Source organism: Suricata suricatta, chromosome 10 (assembly GCF_006229205.1).
Source record: "Suricata suricatta isolate VVHF042 chromosome 10, meerkat_22Aug2017_6uvM2_HiC, whole genome shotgun sequence".
NCBI lineage: Eukaryota > Metazoa > Chordata > Mammalia > Carnivora > Herpestidae > Suricata > Suricata suricatta.
The window spans coordinates 77,244,604-77,265,948 of NC_043709.1; the positions used below are offsets into that span (position 1 = coordinate 77,244,604).

The 21,345-nt window shown below is 38.5% G+C and overlaps 1 protein-coding gene across 1 annotated transcript; it reads left to right on the top strand.

Annotated features, from left to right (window-relative positions):
• Positions 1-517: 517 nt before the first annotated feature.
• Positions 518-18,993, top strand: LOC115304613 (chymotrypsinogen B-like). The gene is made up of 5 exons (XM_029954857.1): positions 518-534; positions 7,261-7,434; positions 8,754-9,021; positions 10,561-10,721; positions 17,798-18,993. Exons 2-5 carry the CDS (start codon positions 7,320-7,322, stop codon positions 17,950-17,952), a joined length of 699 nt encoding a protein of 232 aa, XP_029810717.1. The 5' UTR covers positions 518-534; positions 7,261-7,319; the 3' UTR covers positions 17,953-18,993.
• Positions 18,994-21,345: the final 2,352 nt, after the last annotated feature.

Genomic DNA, 21,345 nt, shown 5'->3' on the forward strand with positions numbered 1-21,345 from the left:
TTAAATAAGATTGTATTTAAAATATAAGCAGCAAAACTACACTGAATTGTAGATGTGGGTGGTTTAGTGGTTCACAGTTTGTGAAGTGAAGTCAAAGAAGTTCAGTCTGTCTTCTTCTGGAGCCCATCAGTTTTTCAAAACAAAAGTCATTTGGAACGGTGGGTACAGAGAAGGAGTAACAGAAGTTAATTAAAGTACACTGCAATTTAGGTTGTAATAACCTCATAGTAGTCGTTACAAACTAGACTCAGAGGATAACTCCACTCCTTGAGTATTGTGTTAAATATTTTTTTTTCTTTTGGCCTCAAGGTTGTCCAGTATTAGATTTGATTCCAGTTAGTTCTACTGAAATCACATCTCCCAATTATCCTCACATTTATCCCAACATGCTGAACTGCACTTGGACTTTTTATTCTGTGTCAGGAAATAAAATGAAGGCAGTGATTAAAGACTTTACAACAGAAGAATCTTGGAACTGTGAGTGGGATTGTGTCAGTATTTATGATGGACCAGATCAGCAATCAAGATTACTTGGTAAACTGATCTTTCTTAAATGGCCTACATTAAGTGGCATTTATGTAATGCGTATATGTGGAAAACGTGACGTACATTTGCCTTGAGAAACATGTAATTTGTTGTCAGTGATTTTTCATGAGATTCTTCATCAGAATCACAGAGCAGTATTGATTGAGCACAGTGGGATGAACTTGAGACCACACTCTCTGGATCTTTACCTGTAACTCCAGTTCTTCCTGATTTTAGCTGATTCCTATCTCATTTTACCATTAGAGGGCACTCTAATTCTGTGGGTTTTTGGTTTTGGTTTTGGTTTTTTTGGTTTTTTTTCCCTCAGGAAGTCCTATATTTTAAAAGGTTCAATTACTGCACTGCAGTTTTAGGTAACTTTTTGAAACTGTGTTTACTCAGGTTTCATCCTTACAGTACGAGTGGCCCTTTTTAGACCTAGAGCAAATGTAAAAGGTGAAAAAGTCCAGTTCGCTTGAATAATTTTCAGAAGTTTATTGACCACATAGTGTCCATCACACTTGAATGTCAGGCAATATCCTGCTCTGAGACTGAGTCATAGAAGAAAACTTTTCCAAAGATTTTATAATCCAATACTGCATCACCTTCTTCAGTCTCCAGTAAGTTCTCCTCAGGATACCATTACAATCCACCTATCCCAAAGAGCAAGAGGGAAGTTTTAATACTGCCTTTTTCTGGGACCTTGATCTCTACTGGGATACATAATTTATAACACCAGCAATCTCGGCAGTTTGCTTTGAAATTTTAAAGGTACCTAACTTTTTCTTATCAATGAAATTACTTCTTATCAAAGAATTTCAAGCAGCTAGTGAGGGGACGTCAGATATAACATTTCAAGCTATCAGTTCTCCTTAAGATTAATATGAGGTGTCTGTAGCGTCAGACCCTGTGACCTTAACTGTCACCAAGGTCCTACAGCCAAAGACCCCGGAATCCACACCATAGGGTATCTCAGAAAGAGAGAGTTAGATAGAACCTAGTATAGAATTTGGGCTTTGGTTAGGTAGTTCTGGAGAGGGTCTAAAGAAGTGGACTTGGCTCGAGATTGGTTGGTGTTAAGAAGTGGGGTAATTTTATGATTGGTGTCTCAGTCATAGGGAGGCCTGACTCAAACCAGGGTAAAACCACATTTGGTAAAGAAGTGGCAAGTGCTCATTTTAGCCAAGAGAGGTTGATGTTTGATATTTTGGGGGTTGCACATGACCTTGTGTTTTGTCACACCTTATCAGAGATTCAAAGAGTCCTATCTTATGTTGATGTTCTGTGAGATTGTTTATGTCGAACAGCAGAACAACATGGTCTAACTGTGAGTGCCAAACCCTTGTCTTTTTTATTTAATGTTTATTTTTGAGAGAGAGAGAAAGAGACAGACAGAGACAGAGCACCAGCGAGGGAGGGGCAGAGAGAGAGGGAGACACAGAATTTGAAGCAGCCTCCAGGCTCTGAGCTGTCAGCACAGAGCCCTACATGCGGCTTGAACCCACAAAACGTGAGATCATGACCTAAGCCAAAGTCAGACACTTAACTGACCGAGCCACCCAGGTGCTCCCACCAAACCCATTTCTGAATGTCAGGGGCAAATTTTATCTTTTTTATTCTTTAGTATTTTTCAGTCTAGCAGCACTATTCCTCTTTAAAACTTCTAATGAATAAAAAATTCAGAAATGTCAAATGATTATTAAATAAGACATAATTTTATAACTAGCTTCTATATCTCTCTATAAAAGTAAGGAACTATAATTAGTTTGATAGTTCATGCAATTTTATTTAATACAATTTTACATATTTATATAATTTATTTTCCCTGAAACATACAATTTATGTAATCATTTGTATAGTAGTCAGCATAGAACCCCCTTGGCAACCTCCCAGCTAGTTGGAAGGACTATCCTGTATATGGAACCACATTATCTTTTCTTAATAAATCTTCCTATTTGCCTAAGTAGAATTCCTAAGTAGTAAAACCTATGTAATAGTTAATAGGTTCTAGTTATTTGTGTAAGTGTAGATGGAATAGTACATAGCACCCAAATAGTTTCCATTGCAACACTTTTAAAATATCTTAATGAAAATAAATGATTAAAACTAAGGTTCATATGGTCTTCTTTTATTTACCTAACCTATGAATATAGGATATTAGTAACCAGTAAATACTATATTAAATGTACAGGTTAAATTCATTCATTACTAAGCATTTCCTAATGGGTTAGGCACACTGCAGACACAATGGTGAACAAGTCAGAAATGATCTCTGCCATTTTCTCTTGGGAAGACAGACAATAAGAAAATGATAATGAGATAACAATAAACAAATAATTACCGATTGTTAAAAATAATCTGAAAGAATTAAGTTGCAGAGGAAGGGTACATGTCTTCAGTTCATTTAGGTAAATCTGTTCAAATGTTACCTTTTCTAAGATCTCTATCACATGATATAAATAGGCCTCCTCCATCTCTTCTTCTTGGCATTTATCATGACCTAACAAAGTATATATTTGTTAATAATCTGTCTCCCTCCACCAGGATTAAAATGTCCTGAGAGCAGGACTGTCTCATACTCATTACTGTATCTCCAGTATGTGGGTAGAGTATTACCCAACACATAGTAACTATTTAATGTAAGTGAATATAAGTAACTATTTAATATAAGTGAGAAAATGGTCTTGAATGTGAGGAAAGCTTGGTAAGTTGGGGAATGGTGAGGCATCAGAGTGATTGGAGACTCAGTGAGGTGAACGAGGTAAGATGGAGGCTTTGTCATTGTGCAGCTCAGGCTGTGGTGATGGGTTTGGATTCTGTTCCAATCCAGTGGGAGGTCATTAAAGGGTTTTGTCAAGGAAGTAATTTGAAGTAATTTGAAGGATGCTCTAGCTGCTGAGTCAGGAGTGAGTTTTAGAGTGACAAGGTGAATTATGTCTAAAGTTATGAGGCTATTGTGTTATTCTACATCTGCACTGTCCTGTTGACATTGTTATTTACATTTAAATAAAAGGTGGTATTAGCCACATGTAATAGTAGAAGGTCCTCATTCAGAATGTTCCATCATTGCAGAAAGTCCTATTAGTGTCTGTTTTACACAACAGACATATCCTGCCTTATAAGAGGATGCAACTGTGGAGTGCAAGTGAAGTAGACAGATCTGGAGACAGAACTAATAGGATTTCTGGGTGAATTGCATATGGAATTAAAGGTGCAAATCAAGGATTAATCTGGAGTGAGAGATTGGAGATGGTGGCATTTACAGAGATGGGGAATGCTAGAGGAAGAAATAGATTCATGGGGAGAGACCTGTTTGGGCCACGTTAAATTCTTAATGGTAAAATACATCCCTGTTGAGTTGGCAGTAGGTAGCTAAAGGTAGAGCTCCTGAGCTAGAGGAAAAGATTGGGCTAGAGATGAAAAGTTGAGACTTACCACCTCCTTAGAAATTTCCCCTAGTTAGCCCTCTCTCAGACATCATCTATGTCCTCTACCACCTCATCAGTTTTAAACACATTCTAGTATTGCCCATCTTTTTAAACAAAATTGAACAAGAAATTTAGCTATCACCTCATTTCTCTGCCTCCCTTTACAACAAAATCTCTCACTTTCTTAGAGGCTCCTGGACTTAGAAAGTTTATGAAATTGATGGCTAGAAGGTCGTAGTAAAATCAAACAATTATAGTAGAGAAACACTGATAAGTTGGATAGATAGGCAGTGGTGATTCAGAATGTTTGCAATAAAAATTTTAGAGGTGTCAAATGACAAGATTTCAGTGCAGGGTTAGTAAAGGATTACAAGTAAAGGGAATCTGTTCCCTTGCATTAAATTTAGTATTGGCCCTTAGTGGGCATGCTCTAGCCCAGTCTCAGAATCTTCACAGTCAGTGTCTAATCTGCCTGGCCATTGCCCCTGCCATTCTGGTTATTAAATAGTAACCTTGGTCAAGCAACAATTTTAAAGAATACTGACAAACAGGAACACTGACAAACGGGAACACTGAAACAAACACAGAGAACAATGACCAGGATGCTGAAGGGTGTGGGCATTTGGGAGTGTTTACTTTGGAGAAGACAGAAGACATAATGACCATAAATCTTCCTTTCAAGTAATTACGTAATTCTCATAGAGACTCTCGGGCCGTATATGAAATTTGTTCTGCCTGATGGTATCTAATAGTGAGTATTTACCATTATTCAGGGACAATCCTACAGACTTATAACTCTTTTAATTTTCTTAACTATCCTATAGAGGTAGGTTACATTTATCCTCATTTTATTTTTTTTAATAGTTTATTGTCAAATTAGTTTCCATACAACAGCCAGTGCTCTTCCCCACAAGTGCCCTCCTCCATCACCACCACCTCTTCCCCTCCTCCCCTTTCCCCTCCAACCCTCAGTTCATTTTCAGTATTCAGTAGTCTCTCAGGTTTTGCGTCCCTCTCTCTCTTTCCAACTCTCTTTCCCTCTTCTCCTTTCTCTGGTCCTCCATTAGGTTTCTCCTGTTCTCCTGTTAGACCTATGAGTGCAAACATATGGTTTCTGTCCTTCTCTGCCTGGCTTACTTCGCTTAGCATGACACCCTCGAGGTCTATCCACTTTCCTACAAATGGCCATATTTCATTCTTTCTCATTGCCATGTAGTACTCCATCGTGAATATATACCACATCTTCTTGATCCACTCATCAGGTGATGGACATTTAGGCTCTTTCCATGATTTGGCTATTGTTGACAGTGCTGCTATGAATTATCCTCATTTTAAATATAAAGAAACCAAGTCACAAAACCATTGTGTCTAGAAATTAGAATTTAAAAAGAGAAAATGCTCACAAGTTCTACATCATATCTTCAAAATTAGTAATCACATGTTCAGGGTTATTTTAGCAAGAACTTGCTGTCAGATGAAAGATTGAACTAAATGATCTCCAAGATTATATAATTGACACTTTTCCTTCTCATCCAGGCACCCATTTTAAACCTACACATTTTATAAATGTGTTGTATTTCTAAGTTATTAATAGAAATACTGTATTTGACAGAACCAAGGATAGAGTCATATCCACACCATTAAGACCTTCCCTCCAGGTTAACGTTATCTGGTCATTTAATCTATTTAATCAACCATGAAACTTCCCAGCCATATAATTATCTACTTACATTTTTTATCTGTTCACAAGGATATCATAAGATACTTTATTAAGTGCTTCACTGCAATCAAGATTCATTAAATTTATCTCCTTCCCCTTAGCCATCATCTAATTAACTCTTTCAAAAAAATTAAATTAGGTAACTTGAGTGTGGCATGTTAAGAATCCCATGCGGGCTTCTCATGACCACAGATTCCTTCTCCACATATTCAACAACCATCTGTCTAATAATTTGCTGAAAGACTTTGCTGAGGTTTTATTTTTAGTTAAAAGCATTTAAAGTACTTTGCAAATAATAACTCATACAATCCATTTGAATATAATTCTTATCTCTAATATACAGATGGAGAATTTGGGGCTGAGATGTTAAATAAATCGCCCAGTGCCACAGAGTTAGGGAATAGCCAAGCTAGTCTCAACCAGCGGTTTGGCTATAAAATCTGTGTCTCTAAGCATCAAGCTACACTATTTCGCTAATGTAGGACTTCAGAAATCCTATATTTTGTTTTCTCTGTCTTCTCCCCATCTACCCTCATCTCCAAATCTTTTTTATTAATCAGTAACATTTTCCCATTTACATTATTTTAAAACTTCTGGAGTGATGTTGACTCTGCCCCAGAGTCCTTTTCCTTGACATAGTGCATCCCAAAAGTTCCCCATCAAATCCAGTTCATGACACAGATTCTTTGAAGATAAGAATGATGCAGAGGTTAACTATTCTCCTATTCCCTATCTTTCTTTCTCAGATTTGTGAGATAACATTATGTTTAAGGCAAATCAATAGTGTATCACTGTTTTATTCTGAGAGAACTTAAATTGTAGCTCCTACAGCTAACTTCCAGCAGATGTCCTATCACTGTCAGGACCACCTTTGTAACAGCTTTTGTGTTTCTGAATTAAGAAAGGATAATAATTAGTCTGCATTTGGGCATCCTGTGTGTCTCAGCCAGTTTGGGTTGCTATGACAAAAATACTGTAAACTGAGTGGCTTACACCCAAGCATTTACTTTTCACAGTTCTGGAGGCTGGGCAGTCCAAGATTTGGTGTCTAGGAAGAACTCCCTTATCAATTCATAGCTATTTTTTTTGCTCTGTCCTCATGTGGCAAAAAAAAAAAAAAAAAGGAGTGAGAGATTCTCTGGGTCTCCCTTCTAAGGGTACTAATTGCATTTATGGGGGCTCTTCTCCTCAATGCTATCACGTTTGGGATTAGGATTTCAACTAGGAATTTGCAGGGGTGACACGTTCAGTCCAGAACATTGTCCTGTTACTTTTGTTTCTCTGTCCATTTACCTTCGCCAGCAAGCCTCTTTTCTCATTCTTATGATTGTGGATTATCATAGAGTTGTATGTCATTTTCATATCGAATGCTAGCCCAGTCTTTTCCCTTCGCTCTTTTAAAATCTATACCCTTCCTTTGCTGCAGTCAAATCATGAATTCCATCCCATAAATCTTGATCTTGCATTATCAATAATCTTCCCTTTACCAATATTAACAGTTTAGAATTTAATGTCTCCTTTTTGCCCTCTTTTTCCTATGTTACTGCCCAAAACTGTTTTAATTATTGAATATATCTCATATTGCAGCACATTTATGTGGCTCCAAGAAAGAATTTGTCTTAATATCCAGTGGCGCTTACCTGACTATGAATTTTAAGACTGATGAGTCTGTGGGAGAAAGAGGTTTTAAACTCATTTTGGAAGACACAATTCAGAAGCATTCACAAGCAAATGAAGTGGGGACCCAATTGCTTATCGATGGTAAGTAATGACTTAAAGATATTTATCAAAGCAAGGAGCATATATGTGAAAGTAGAACCTGCAGAACACTGGTTATGGGCTCCCTGAGAGTCACCTGCTCTAATACTCAAACCAGTATAGCTTCATTTCAAACCACTTCTTAAAGCACAAGACCTTGCTAGTTTAGATAGATCATGTGAGGTAATAGTTAATTGGGATGTGTGCAAGTGTGTGTGTGTGTGTGTGTGTGTGTGTGTGTGTGTGTGTGTTATTTTACTTAAGAAATAATGATAAACATAAAAGGCAGTTGCTATTTTAAAAATCCAGTAGTGGGGCACCTGGGTGGCTCAGTCCATTAAGCATCAGACTCTTGATTTGGGCTCAGGTCATCATCTCAGTGTTCCTGAGATGGAGCCTCGTGTTGGGCTCTGTGCTGACAGTGTGGAGCCTGCTTGGGATTCTCTCTCTCTCTCTCTCTCTCTCTCTCTCTCTCTCTCTCTCATGCCCTCCACACTCATGCTCTCTCTTGCTCTCAAAAACTGAATGAATGAATAAATAGATTTCTGGTGTAAAAAAAAGAAATCTCAAATAAAGAACTTAACAAATAAGCATATCTTATAATTCCCAAATTATAGGCCATGAGAAGGCTTACTTAATTGTCTTCATATTTTACAATATACTTGAAAAAGTCTCTTGTTTTTAACTTCCTGGTGGATTTCCTTTTAAATCTGAGAATGAAATAAACACATTACTAGAAATTTTCCTTATGCTTTTCTTTTATTTATGTCGTACTCGGAATACATATAGTATAAAGTCTTTTGATATGGCTAGGTATGTTATACTGGGATAACACGCATAATGCCAAAGAAAGAACAATGTCCAGTAATTTCATGATTAAGCATACTATTTTAAAATTAATTTATTTTGATTTGTCTTTATTAATACTTTAGTTAACTTTATTGATTTTTGCTCATTTTAAAAGCAATGAAAGAAAAGAGGAATCTAATCTCTGGCTAAGAATTGTAGTTTTTTTTTTTTAAGTTTATTTATTTTTGAGAGACAGAGCATGAGTGGGGGAGGGGCAGAGAAAGAGAGAGACACAGAATCCGAAGCAGGCTCCAGGCTCTGGGCTGTCAGCAAAGAGCCCGATGTGGGCCTCGAATCCACAAACCCTGAGATCATAACCCGAGCCAAAGTCAGAAGCTCAAATGACTGAGCCACCCAGGTGCTCCTAAGAATCCTAGTTTTTGATCTATAAAGAAAATAAACACCTCCATTCTAAGATTTTAATAGATTTCAATAAGTATTTCTATCTAATGTTTTGTTGTTACTTTTCTCAGAGATCACGGTAGAAAACAGTCCTGGAAAACAGCCACCCCAAAACACATGCGGAATTCCAGCTGTCAACCCATCTCTAATGGAAGGGTCAGAGAGACACACAAACGTGTGGCCGGCTGGGCTTGCGGAGCCCGGGGTGGTTGGCGGCCGTGCAGCGCCCGGGAAGTCGTGGCCCTGGCTGGTCAGCCTGCAGCACCAAGGACAACATTTCTGCGGAGGAGCTCCGATCGCGAAGCACTGGGTCCTGACAGCGGCGCACTGTGACTTCAGGTGTGTGCCCGCGTGGGGCAGGGGGCACCGCAGCCGCGTGAGGGCCCAGGCAGGGGTCCCCCTGCTCTCCCCACCTCACGGGGAGCAGTAAGCTCCCGAAGAGGATGCCGTCCCCATCATGCAAATGAATGCGCATACTAGCAGAGGACACTTCGGACACTTCGCGTTTCACTGATACATTAACTACTAAGAGCTTTTAATTATAGAAGGTGCTTCCTGCCTTTAGGTGTAATTTATTTAATAAGGAACAATGATCCCCTCTCTTTCCTCATCTATAAAATGGACATAATATCTTAACATTTTTGTATTGGTTTCTTAACACTATCTAGAGTGCAGGCATTGCTGAAATGTGAATTCCTTTCCTTCTTGCTCTGATTGCTGATCATCACACCCATTCTCAAAATAACTATTGACTTTCAAAGGATTTTAAAGAATGTCCTTTAAAAGAAACATTTTTTAAAATTTTTAGCTGAATCCTGGTCTCGATGTGAAATGGAGTTATTTGAAAACTCCTTCCTCAGATTGATGTTTTTATTATTTTTTAAAACTTTTAAAATTATGTTTATTTATTTTGAGAGAGGGAGAGAGAGAGAGAGAGAGAGAAGGAGAGACAGAGTGTGAGTGGGGGAGGGGCAGAGAGAGAGGAGACAGAATCTGAAGCAGCTCCAGGCTCTAAGCTGTCAGCACAGAGCCCAATGCGGGGCTCAAACTCATGAACCATGAGATCATGACCTGAGCTGAAGTCAGACGCTTAACTGACTGAGCCACCCAGGCACCCCTAGATTGATGTTTTTAATACTAGTCTCCCAGCAGTAGTGATATGGTTGGCAGCACGTCCCAGTGGCCCACCGTTAAGTAGATCTAGTGTTGCAGTGTCTCAAAGATAAACTTTCTAATAAAAGTATCTGCTCAAATAACTTGGTGAGCAGGAACCTTCGACGAATCAGAAACCCTTTTTTTTTTTTACTACCCCCCACACTCCTTTGATAGAAATCAGAAGATGTTCTCCTTATGAAGGCAGTTTTAAGACTTTCATGTGCTCAGAATTACCTGGGGAGTTTGCTATAAATGAAATCTTAGATTCTTAATTCTGAATTTTTATTTGATAAGGTATGTCTGGAATTCTGCATTTGTAATGCACATGCTGGATTTAATGGCTCCCAGACATTTCTTTGAGAAGCATTGTGTTAAAAGTAACTATAACTTTCGGAATAGGTGTCAGTGACCATTATATAAGTATATCATATAATGTATAACATTATGAATGTAACAATGCATGGAATCATCGCCCTGAGATGTCATGAAGCTTGTCAAGCAACATTAAATCAATTTTTTGTTTGTCCAATGTTATAAAGGCCAGAAAGTAGATACTTTTTCTCAAGGATGAATTAATAAGAAAGCCCCGTTTTCTAAGAATTCAAGATAACAAAGATTTTAATGTAGATTAGAAATGTTAGACAATATATTCTTAGTAATTTTGAAAATTAAAACCTAACTAAATGTGGTATCTGTTTCCCCACTCCTTTTTCTTACGACAAGTACTGTCACAGATGGCCTAGTAATAGGAAGAAATTCCCTGTCAAACATAGGAAATGGTGATTTGATACCGGTGAAAGCGGCATACCCTCACCCTGGCTTTACCCAGTTCCCTCCTACTGATGATCTGTCTTTGCTGCATCTGGAAAAACCTGTTGAACTAGGTCAGTATGGCTAACTCTTCTCTAGGTGTTGAACCTTTGCCACCCAGTTTTTATCTTCCATCTTGCTTAGAAGTGCTGTACATACTTTTGAAGGCCAATAATTATTTCAAAACTTTCTTATATTCTAAGCTACTTTCCCTGACAGCTGAAGCACCTGCCTAAACATGTTACGTTTATATGTTTTTAACATGGAAGTTGAGAGACGATGTCATAGAAATATGTTTTTAATATTTCCTCCTTATTCTGAGACTCACTTTTAGGTGAGGTTTACCCAAATACTTAAAACAGGAGTTTGAACCATCAGATGTGCAATTTTTCAGTCCCTTTTATGACTTTCTTGTTATTTTTTCATGTTTATTTAACCCCGGGCTAATGTGAACGTGTATGAGGAATTGTTCATCTTGGCGCTGTTGTACAGTAGCCATGTGATCTTGGGCAGGTTATGTAACTTCTCTGAGCCTCAGCTTGATTATTTGTAGAAGGGGAATAATAGTCGCCCTCCTACCTACTTAGCACGGGTCCACAGTCGACAAGACAGTAAATAGGCGGGAGCGGAACTAAGGCCTGTGAACAGCCCCCACTTTTACACCATGCCTTTCCTTGGATTCCTGGGGCTCTGGGACAGTTTCCTTGGTCTCTTCAGCTCTCTCCTGCATTTCTGCATTTTTCAGCTGTTCTCTTCCAATAGTCTCACTCCCCTCTTTAATGTCTTTTCAACATTTTCATCCTGCAAACCCCTGTCATGGCTCAGCCCACCATTTGCTTTCTGTGCTTTTATAACTGAGTCGGTGAGAGCAGCTAGACCAGTGCGGCGTAGCCTCGGCAGTGCATTAGAATCTCTTGGGTTGCTTACAAAACAAAACTGTAGGCCAGGGGACCTGGCATCAGTGTGTGTTTGATTGTTCTTGTTTTGCTTATTGAATGCTTTTAATAAAAATTTTTTAATGTTTATTTTTATTTTTGAGAGCGACGGAGTACAAATGGGGGAGGGACAGAAAGAGAGGTAGACAAAGAATCTGAAGCAGGCTCCAGGCTCTGAGCTGTCAGCAGAGAGCCAGATGTGGGGCTCAAACCCACAAGCTGTGAGATCATGACTTGAGCCAAAGTAAGACACTTAATGGACTGAGCCACCCAGGCGCCCCTAATTAAACTTTCTATGTTGAGATAGTTATAGATTCACATGCAGTAATAGGAAAGAGACACATCAATGTACTTTCTACCCTGTTTTCACCAATGGAAACATCTTGCAGGGTATTACTTTGATACAGTCAAGATACAGAACATTTCTACCACCACAAGTGATACTGTTGCCTTTTTATAGCAATACTCATTTCCTCCTCCCCACCAGACCTTTGGAACCAACTAATCTGTTCTGTTTCTATAGTTTTGTCATTTCAAAAATGTTATATAAATGAAATTATGCAGAATGTAAATTTTGGGGATTAACTTTTTTTTTTTTCAGGATATGGTTGTTTAGCCATTCGTAAAAGTTTCACCATTCATCTGTTGAAGATACCTTTTTTCCAGCTTTTGGATATACAGATGAGGCTCCCAAGAACATTTGTGTGTAGGACGTGTATAAATAAAATCGAGCAGGAGTTTTCATTTCTGTGGGATAAATGCCCACGAGTGCCATCGCTGGGTCTTACGGTAGCTGTGTTTCAGTTTCATAGGAAACTGCCAGACGATTTTCTGGAATCGCAGAACCATTGTATGTCCCACCAGAGATGTAGGAGTGATTTGGTTCTCAGCATCCTCGGGAGCATTTGCTGTTGTCACTATTTTTCTTAAAGGCATTCTTATGGGTGTATGATGATATTTTACTATAATTTTAATTTGTATCTCCTTAATGGCCAATGATACTGAACATCTCTCCAGTGTGCCTAGTTGCCATTTTTTTTTAAAACCTCTTCAGTGAATGTCTCTTCATACCTTTGGTCAATTTTTTTTTTTTTTTTTGAGAGACAGAGACAGTGAGAGTAGGGGAGGGTCAGAGAGAGAGGGAGACACAGAATCCAAAGCAGGCTCCAGGCTCTGAGCTAGCTGTCAGTACAGAGCCTGATGCAGGGCTCGAGCCCACAACTGTGAGATCATGACCTGAGCCGAAGCTGGACACTTAACCAACTGAGCCACCCAAGCACCCCAGTCAATTTTTTTTAAGTGGAGGTGTGTCTGTGCATGGCAGGGAGGGGCAAGTGGAGGAGAAAGAGGGAAGGAGGGGGAGAGAGAGAGAGAGACAGAGAGAGGGTGGGGGGAGGGACGGAGGGAGGGAGAGACAGTCTTAACACAAGGCTCCATACCACGACCCTTGGATCATGACCTGAGCTGAAATCGAGTCAGACACCCAAGTGACCAAGCCACCCAGGAGATCCAGCTTTTGTTGAATTGTTTTTCTTATTGTGGAGCTTAAGAATTCTTTATATATTCTAAATGCTACTGCTCTGTCAGACATTAGCAGATATTTTCTTCCAGTCTGTAGCCTGTCTCCCAGTGTGTAGACCTTCTTAACAGGGTCTTTCACAAAGCCTAAATTTTAATTTTGATGAAGTCCACTTTCTTCATTTTCCTTTTATGGACTTTGCTTCAAGTGTCAAGCCAAAGAACTCCTTGCCTAGCCCCAGATACTGAGCATTTTTTCTTATTTCTCTAAAATGTTTGTATTTTACATTTAACGTCTCAATCCATTTTTAGTTAATTTTTATACAAGGTTTAAGGTTTTGGCCAAGGTTCTTTTTCTTCCCCCAGGATGTCCAATTGTGCCAGCCACATCTGTGGAGGAGGCTGTTTTTCCTCCAATCAGTTGCTTTTGTGCCTTTGCGAAAAATCAGCTAAGCACATTTGTATGGGTCTATTTCTGAAATCTTTGTTCTGTCAATCTATGTCTCTCCCCTTCTCCAGTACCACACCGCCTTGGTTACTGTAGCTGTGGAGTCGGGTTTATATTAAAAAGTGATTGCTTTCAATTTATTCTTTTTCAAGATTGTTTTAGCAATTCAAAGGTCTGTCCTTTTCCATGTAAATTTTAAAATAAGCTTACCTATGTCTAAGACACTTGCTGTGATTTTGGTAGGAATTACATTAAATCTATATAGATCATGTTGGAGAGAACTGACATCTCTACTATGATGAGTCTTTCAATTCATGAACACAGTGTATTTAGGTCATCTTTGATTTCTTTCACCAGAATATTGCCTTTTTGAGTGCACAGATCCAGTGTATGTTTTGCTAACTATATACATATCTCAGCATTGCATTTTCTAAATAGTGATTATAAATCGTATTGTTTTTTAATTTTTTAATTTTTTTAAAATGTTTACTTTGTTTTTGAGAGACAGAGCATGAGCAGGGGAGGGGCAGAGAAAGGAAGACACAGAATCCAAAGCAGGCTCCAGGCTCTGAGCTCTCAGCACAGAGCCCGACGTGGGACTTGAACTCTAAGACTGCGAGATTATGACCTGAACTGAAGTCAGACACTTAGACTGAGCCACCCAGGCGCCCCACTAGTATTATATTAAATTTTAAATTCTACATTAAATGTGATTGACTTCTGTATGTTGATCTTGTATCCTGGGTTTTGCTGAATCTAGATCAGAATTTTATAAACTTCCCCTGGAAATTTCAGTGTGCAGCCAAGGTTGAGAACCAGTGCTCTAGAAAAGACCACTGGTGAGGTTTGGTGCCCTTAAAATACTCCCTTTTTTTTGTTCTCCAAGAATCTTGCCTTTTACTCGGCCCTACCTGGTGTCAACATCAACATGAAACTTTGTTTCTCTTCCGCCTGAGTATTTAGTTAGCTTATCTAATCTGTACCCATTCACTTCTGTTCATTGATAATAGTGAGAAATGTCCTTTCTCCCATTAGAAACAATACAGTTTCTACCTATGATTTTCATCCTCACCACCTCACCATGGCCGTCATGTGAACAATTATGGCCTACTTCCTTCTTGTCTTTTTATACTACTCTATGTGTACTTAAAAAATTGTAATATACCTGTTATAAGTTTTATTTTATCCTGAGTTTTCACTTATTATCAGCATTGCCTCATATTCTTAAATTTTCTTTTTATATGTAATTTTAATGGCTACATAGTAGACTTTTCACAAATAGGTTGTTTCTTTTTTGTTGTTGTTGTTTGTTTACTTAAATAATGCTGGATTGACTATTTTTATGTATGTGTTTTTCTAGGTCTAGGATAGCCTTGAGATAAATTTCCCAGAAGTAGAATTGCTAGGGTTAGGGCATAACCATTTTCAAGATTCCTGACATAAGGAATACATAAGTATAAGTTGATACATCCTCTTTTTTTTTTTTGGTCCAAAAATGAGGCAATTTGGCAATATCTGTTAATTTCTAACGTGTGTGCCTCCGGGTCGAGCAATTCTGTTTTCCACAACTACTGGCACTAATGCACAGATTGATGATCTAGGACACTTGATGCAGCTTGTCAGGGGAAGAAAATTAAATAGTCTAAATGTTTCGCAAGGAGATTTAATAAACTATAGTACATTCATTATTTAATACTGTGTACTACTAAAAGAAATATGATAGGTCTCTATGCAATGATATAGATTTGACCATAATCTAGTGAATGAAGAAAATTGGAATAAGAAAAATGGCTGATTAAAAAGTATTTTGGTAGAGGGAAAATACTTTAGCTCAAGGAAATTTGTTGGGAAATGATATGATTGAGCAATGATTATCTGTGAAGATAGCATAACATAAGATTTGGAATCAGTTGGCATGTGTATAGAAAGGAGAGTAAGAAAGAAAACAATTTACAGAGTTGTATGTGATTTTATTAAGAGCAGTAAAAAATAAAGAACAAATCATTGAAATAAATGGTCTAGGACAGCAGATACGTTGAAACCTTTAAGTGTGTAAAAGTCTGGATAAAATTGAAGTCAAACAGCATGGGAGAGCAAACACAGGAGCGCTGCATTCAGAGAGAGAGAGAGAGAGAGTGTGTGTGTGTACACAGACATACACATAATCCCACAATATTTACAATTGTGTAATATATACAAATATGTTTTGTATATATACAAATTTTGGTGATAAGAAAAAATTCAAGTGCTCAAAAATATATTAATATATAGTATAATACACCTGGGAAGAGAGACTAAGATACACAGATACTCTGTAAAAATACTTTAAAAGTTTAAATTGCTGCAATTGTGGTTTTTCTCCATCCTGTATGTAATACCATTGAAGAGAAAAGATACTCATCTTCTTCTGCACTGTCATATCATATTTAATGAGGTGATGTCCTGAAGGCACACGGACAAAAAGGGCAGATGCATTTTTTAAAATGGTTAGTGGAGGGGCACCTGGGTGGCTCAGTTGGTTGAGCATCCGACTTTGGCTTGGGTCATGATCCCACAGTTTGTAGTTTCAAGCCCCACACTGGGCTCTGTGCTGACAGTTCAGAGCCAAGACTGCTTCAGATTCTTTGTCTCCCTCACTCTCTCTCCCTCCCCTGTTTGTGTCCTGTCTCTCTGTCTCTCAAAAAAATGAATAAACATTTTAGAAAATTAAAAAAATGATTAGTGGTTAAGAAACCATCTCTATGTGGGGCATGTGTTTCTGCTGTTCTAGGAAGATGCGACAATACCTGGAACAAAGTGATAACATGCAAATTCTTGTGCGTAATTAACAGACAGAGTCTTCCGGAAGCCTTACTTATTAAATTACATGGCTGAAATGGGTACTGTCAGATCAAAATGTTTAGTTTTAGAGCCATCATTGAAGAGCAAACAATATAGATAATATTAATCCCATGGACTGAATCATATTTGCCTTTTTCTCGTTCTAAGAGAGTTTGTATCTCTAGTCTGTTTGCCAGGGAAATATGATAAAATAAATTTACTTTCCAAATGTATGACTGCTGGATGGGGAACAACTGAGCCATATCGTGAGTACACTCACTGCCTTTTCCAAGATTAGAATCCAAACAAACTTTGTGGAGTTTGAATTATTGTTTACTTACTTTTAATTTTTCCATATTTTTTATTTATTTTAATTTTTTTATGTTTATTTTGAGAGAGAGAGAAAGAGTGTGAGCATTGGAGGGGCAGAGAGAGAGGGAGACACAGAATCTGAAGGAGGCTCCAGGCTCTGAGCTGTCAGCACAGAGCCCAACACGGGGCTCGAACTCACGAACCATGCCACCCAGGTGCCCCTAATAGGAATGATAGTAGAAAAAGTCTTTTCCATATGGATCTAAAGGTGAATACTTGGATTTTAGGACATCATATTCATTAGGATTAGTTCACTGATACTTGTAAAAACTTGGAATAGAGAATTATCTGGTGATTTTAGTGCTTAATAAATATTTGTGTGTCTCATTTATATGTAATTTCCCCCCAACTGCACTGTAAGCACACACACTTGCTTTCATAACAGTTTAGGGGCCGCTACTGTGAAAACGTCTATTTAAAGACATAAGCCTATTCCCAAAGATGTGATGCATGTTTCTGAAATTGTAGGCTGGTGTGAATGGTAAACGGTGGAAAGATGATGTGAAAATAGTGTACATATAGGTCAAACCCATGACTCTGATCTCACTTCCACCATATTCTACAGTTGAGTTAACAAGTTAACAAATAGCCAGTAAAATAAGGAATAAGTCAGAATGCAGTTTCAATTGTCACCTCCAGTGTCAACACTTAAACATGAAGTCAAGTCAAAAGAATAAAAGCACCAGGAAACCAATGGAATAGAGACTAAATGTGTAAAAAATGAAATACATTGTCTGCTTTACCAGCAACTGATTTGGGTGTAAACTTCCTTTGTCCTTCTATATAATAATGTCATTTTTCTAAATGACAGTACTAAAGACAAAAGAACCACAGGACATGGGTTTTTTTGTTCGTTTGTTTGTTTTTGTGGTTCCTGTTGTATAAGTGACCATAAAGTAATAATATTAGTTTTTCACAAATCACTTAACAGCGTCATTACAGTGCCGAGAGGAGAGAATGGGTGGGACTTAACTCTTGGATATATATGGGCTACTTTTGTCTTATCCTTTAAAAGCATTTGCTTAGGTTATAACTGGTTTTATTCCTTTCCTACTAGAAGACGAATTTTCTAAAACAGTGCAGCAGGCAGCTGTACCACTGATCAGTAGTGCATCTTGTCAAAATTACTGGGGACTGGATATCAAAAGCACCAACATATGTGGAGGGGCTGCAGGATCGTCCTCATGCATGGTAATCCAAGGACAGCATTGATGAGTGCAACTTTCTTCTCAGTGTCTCTCATGAATGGGTGTTTGCTGACCACAAAGAGGTATATGTGCATGGTAGTTTTAGAATAAAAAGTGAGAAGAGGAAGTACCTTGCTAAGCTGATGACTGTCATTACTAATTTGAAACTTGAAATGAATGCAATTCTCAAAAGGAATTGCTCATTCATTTGCTTGGTTGACTGTGTGAATTTGATGATCCTCTATTGTTTTTGACCTATAAAGATAATTTATTACGGCTCAGCTTCACAGCTGAATTAGGCAGCTCAAAGCATCTACTCCTAGTAGCACTGAAAATATAAAGATATTTTAATGTAACTCAGAACAATAATTTAGTGATTTATATTATAAGTAGATGCTTGAAACTTTCTGCAAGGCACTGTCTATTGTCAGCATTAAATGACTTTGTGTTAAATGTACCTTGGGCTTCTTTTGGAAAGTAGAGATTTCTATCTGATTCGGAGATCTGTAACATCCACCAACTGCCTATTCGCCTCTGCTGTCGCGAGCAGAAATGAGAGATGGCAGAAGACTCAGGCACTCTCTGATCACCTCTGCAGCGGAGGTGAGCATCCACTGCGAATCGTGCAGCCTGAAGAGCTTTTCTTTTTGCCGGTTGCAGGGAGATTCGGGAGGCCCTCTGCAGTGTGCCCTGGATGGACAATACAAGCTCGTCGGGATCGTGAGCTGGGGAAGCAGTAACTGCCAGCCCGCTGCACCGACGGTCTTTGCCAGAATTTCCGCCTACAGGGACTGGATCACATCTGTCACTGGAGGAGAAGCGTGATCACTAACTGAGTAGCATGGTGGTATTCGTAAATGGGAAAGGACATACCTAACAGCATCCCTGGAAAATAAGCCTCTTGTCGGTGCTAAAAGACCCAGTGTCCCTCCTTGTCATGGAGGACCTTGGATTGGGTGTGTACATACATTTAATATTAAACATTGAACACAGAAAGCTAATGTTGATTTGTGCCTCCTGGGAATTTATAATCTGAAATGTCATTAAATTCACATTTAGTATACAATGTATATGTCATTATTTGAGTACCGTCATATATACTTTTACAATTTTTCTAGTTTGGTAACCATTAGAAGATATGAAGCAAATGTTACTCAGTCCATATAATTCTTAATTTCCCTCACACAGAACAGTGCACTGAGCACAGTGAAATAGGAACGATCCCTCTAAGTTTCAGAATTTCAATGAACAATGGACATTTAAGGAATTATTTATCAGGTTTATCACTTGATTTTTAAATTCGTAGATAAAATGTTAGTTGTTTACAAAGCAGTGAATTTGCCTGAACCTCAGTTAACCAATACCCTCATCTTTCTAAGTTGTAGCCAAGAATCAGGGAGAAGGAACTAAGGAGGCCCCAGAGCCGGAAGACTGAATGAAATCCACCACAGAAATATATAATATAGAATAAGTAAGAGCCTGTGGCAACTGTTTTTTTCTTATTTTATATACATTTCCAGCAAGATTTATCATTTGGTTTCCAAGATTACAGCATTCAGAAGGAGAGTATAGTTCAACTCTAGGTAAGCACATACATAACCCATTGAAAGAGCCTAAGGAGGTAGGCAATGTGTTCTCATTCTCTCTCTGATCTTTTTCTTTCTGTCATTTCTGTGTCCTCAGCCCACACACTCTCTTTCAATCTCTGCTCTCTTTTGCAAATGCTACAAAGGGAAACCGTTATAAATATCCTAGTATTTAGTAAAAACTTCTTCCATGAATATTGTTCTAAACTGCCTGCATTGATTTAAATTTTGCTTTTCCACAAGGCCTCTGAGTAAAATGGACAGTGAGATTTGTAATAGGGATTCTCTAATTCTTATGTTAATCTACCATGTACCATTTTTTAAATATTTCTTTTAATGTTTCATTTATTTTTGAGAGAGAGAGGGACAGGGCATGAGCTGGGAGGGATATAGAGAAAGAGGGAGACACAGAATCTGAAGCAGTCTCCAGGCTCTGAGCCATCAGCACAGAGCCTGACATGGGGCTCAAACTTGTGAACCACAAGACTATGACCTGAGCTGAAGTTGGATACTCAACCGACTAAGCTACCCAGGTGCCCCTATCTTATATCATTTTTACTTTGTCTCTTACTGAATTTTTCTCATCTTTTTTTTTCAGTCAGGGTACATTAAAGGCGATTAAAGATGGGCTGTATTAAAGTGTCAGTTCTGTCTAAAGCCTTTTTTCTTCACAGCAAGATTTGCTAGTGGTTAATTTTGGCACAGGCACAATCTCCATTGTGATCTCCTGGGACAGTGACCTGGTGGTGGTGATACTTCAGGGCTCTGTCAGCAGAAGATATGGGGTTAGCATTCTATATACCACCTTAGAAAGCTGTCTGATCTTCCTACAAGAGTCAGAAGCTATTTGGTGGTCTGTTTTCAGCTTCAATCAGCAGTAATTTTTAAGTTCTCTCGTATTTAATCTTTTTCTAATGAAGAGGACTCTTAGACTGTTGTACTTGCCCTGCCTCTGGCTGAAAGCCAATTCAACCAAGGAGGGGCAAACGCTTTCTTACTTTGACCTTTGTTGCAAGAACTCCCCTGTTTGCATTGCAAGGTCAAGTTGCATGTGTACCAGATGGCAATCAACACTGTGTAAATTGACATTGTAGGTATATAGCCAAATTTAAAAAATTAGAAAACCAATAACCTCATTTTTCATGTATGTATTTAAAAATATCATTTTTGAGCCCCTACTATGTGGCAAGTGGAGGCAACCGGAAAGAAGTTTCCCTCATCTTTAAACTCATTACAGTGGAGAAGAATGATGCACCAAGATAATTACTGTTCACCACGCTGTGGGAGCTGGCAGCCTACAAGAGAAGAACCAACACTTTCTGCAGGAATGGGTGACAGTTTTTGCAGAAGTGATGTTTGACCTCAGATATTAGTTGTTTTTTTGTCTTGTTTTAAAGTGATACATGCTTGGGGCGCCTGGGTGGCTCAGTCCATTGAGCATCCAACTTTGGTTCAGGTCATGATCTCACAGTTCCTAGGTTCGCACCCCATGTCAGGCCCTGTGCTGACAGCTAGCTCAGAGCCTAGATCCTGCTTCAGATTCTGTGTCTCTCTCTCTCTCTGTCCCTCCCCTGTTCACGCTCTCTCTCTGTCTCTCAAAAATAAATAAAATGTAAAAAAAAAAAATAGTGATGCATGCCAATCTCTTATGTTAAAGAAATCTGTATCAAACTATTTTCCTATCAACAATGCCACATACTCTGCATTTCTCCTGTCATTTAGATTTTTGGAAAATGCATTCATTCTTTTTTTTAACTTATTTATTTTGAGAGGGAGAGAGTGTGCATGAGAAGGGGGGAGGGGCAGAGAGGGAGAGAGACTCAGCAGCGCAG

Bases quoted from the DNA above. Each gene is read 5' to 3' on its own strand.
- LOC115304613 (XM_029954857.1), top strand. From the start codon at position 7,320: ATGAATTTTAAGACTGATGAGTCTGTGGGAGAAAGAGGTTTTAAACTC. The intron at 7,435-8,753 runs GTAAGTAATGAC...TACTTTTCTCAG, and splicing joins GACCCAATTGCTTATCGATG to AGATCACGGTAGAAAACAGT. The intron at 9,022-10,560 runs GTGTGTGCCCGC...TCTTACGACAAG, and splicing joins GCGGCGCACTGTGACTTCAG to TACTGTCACAGATGGCCTAG.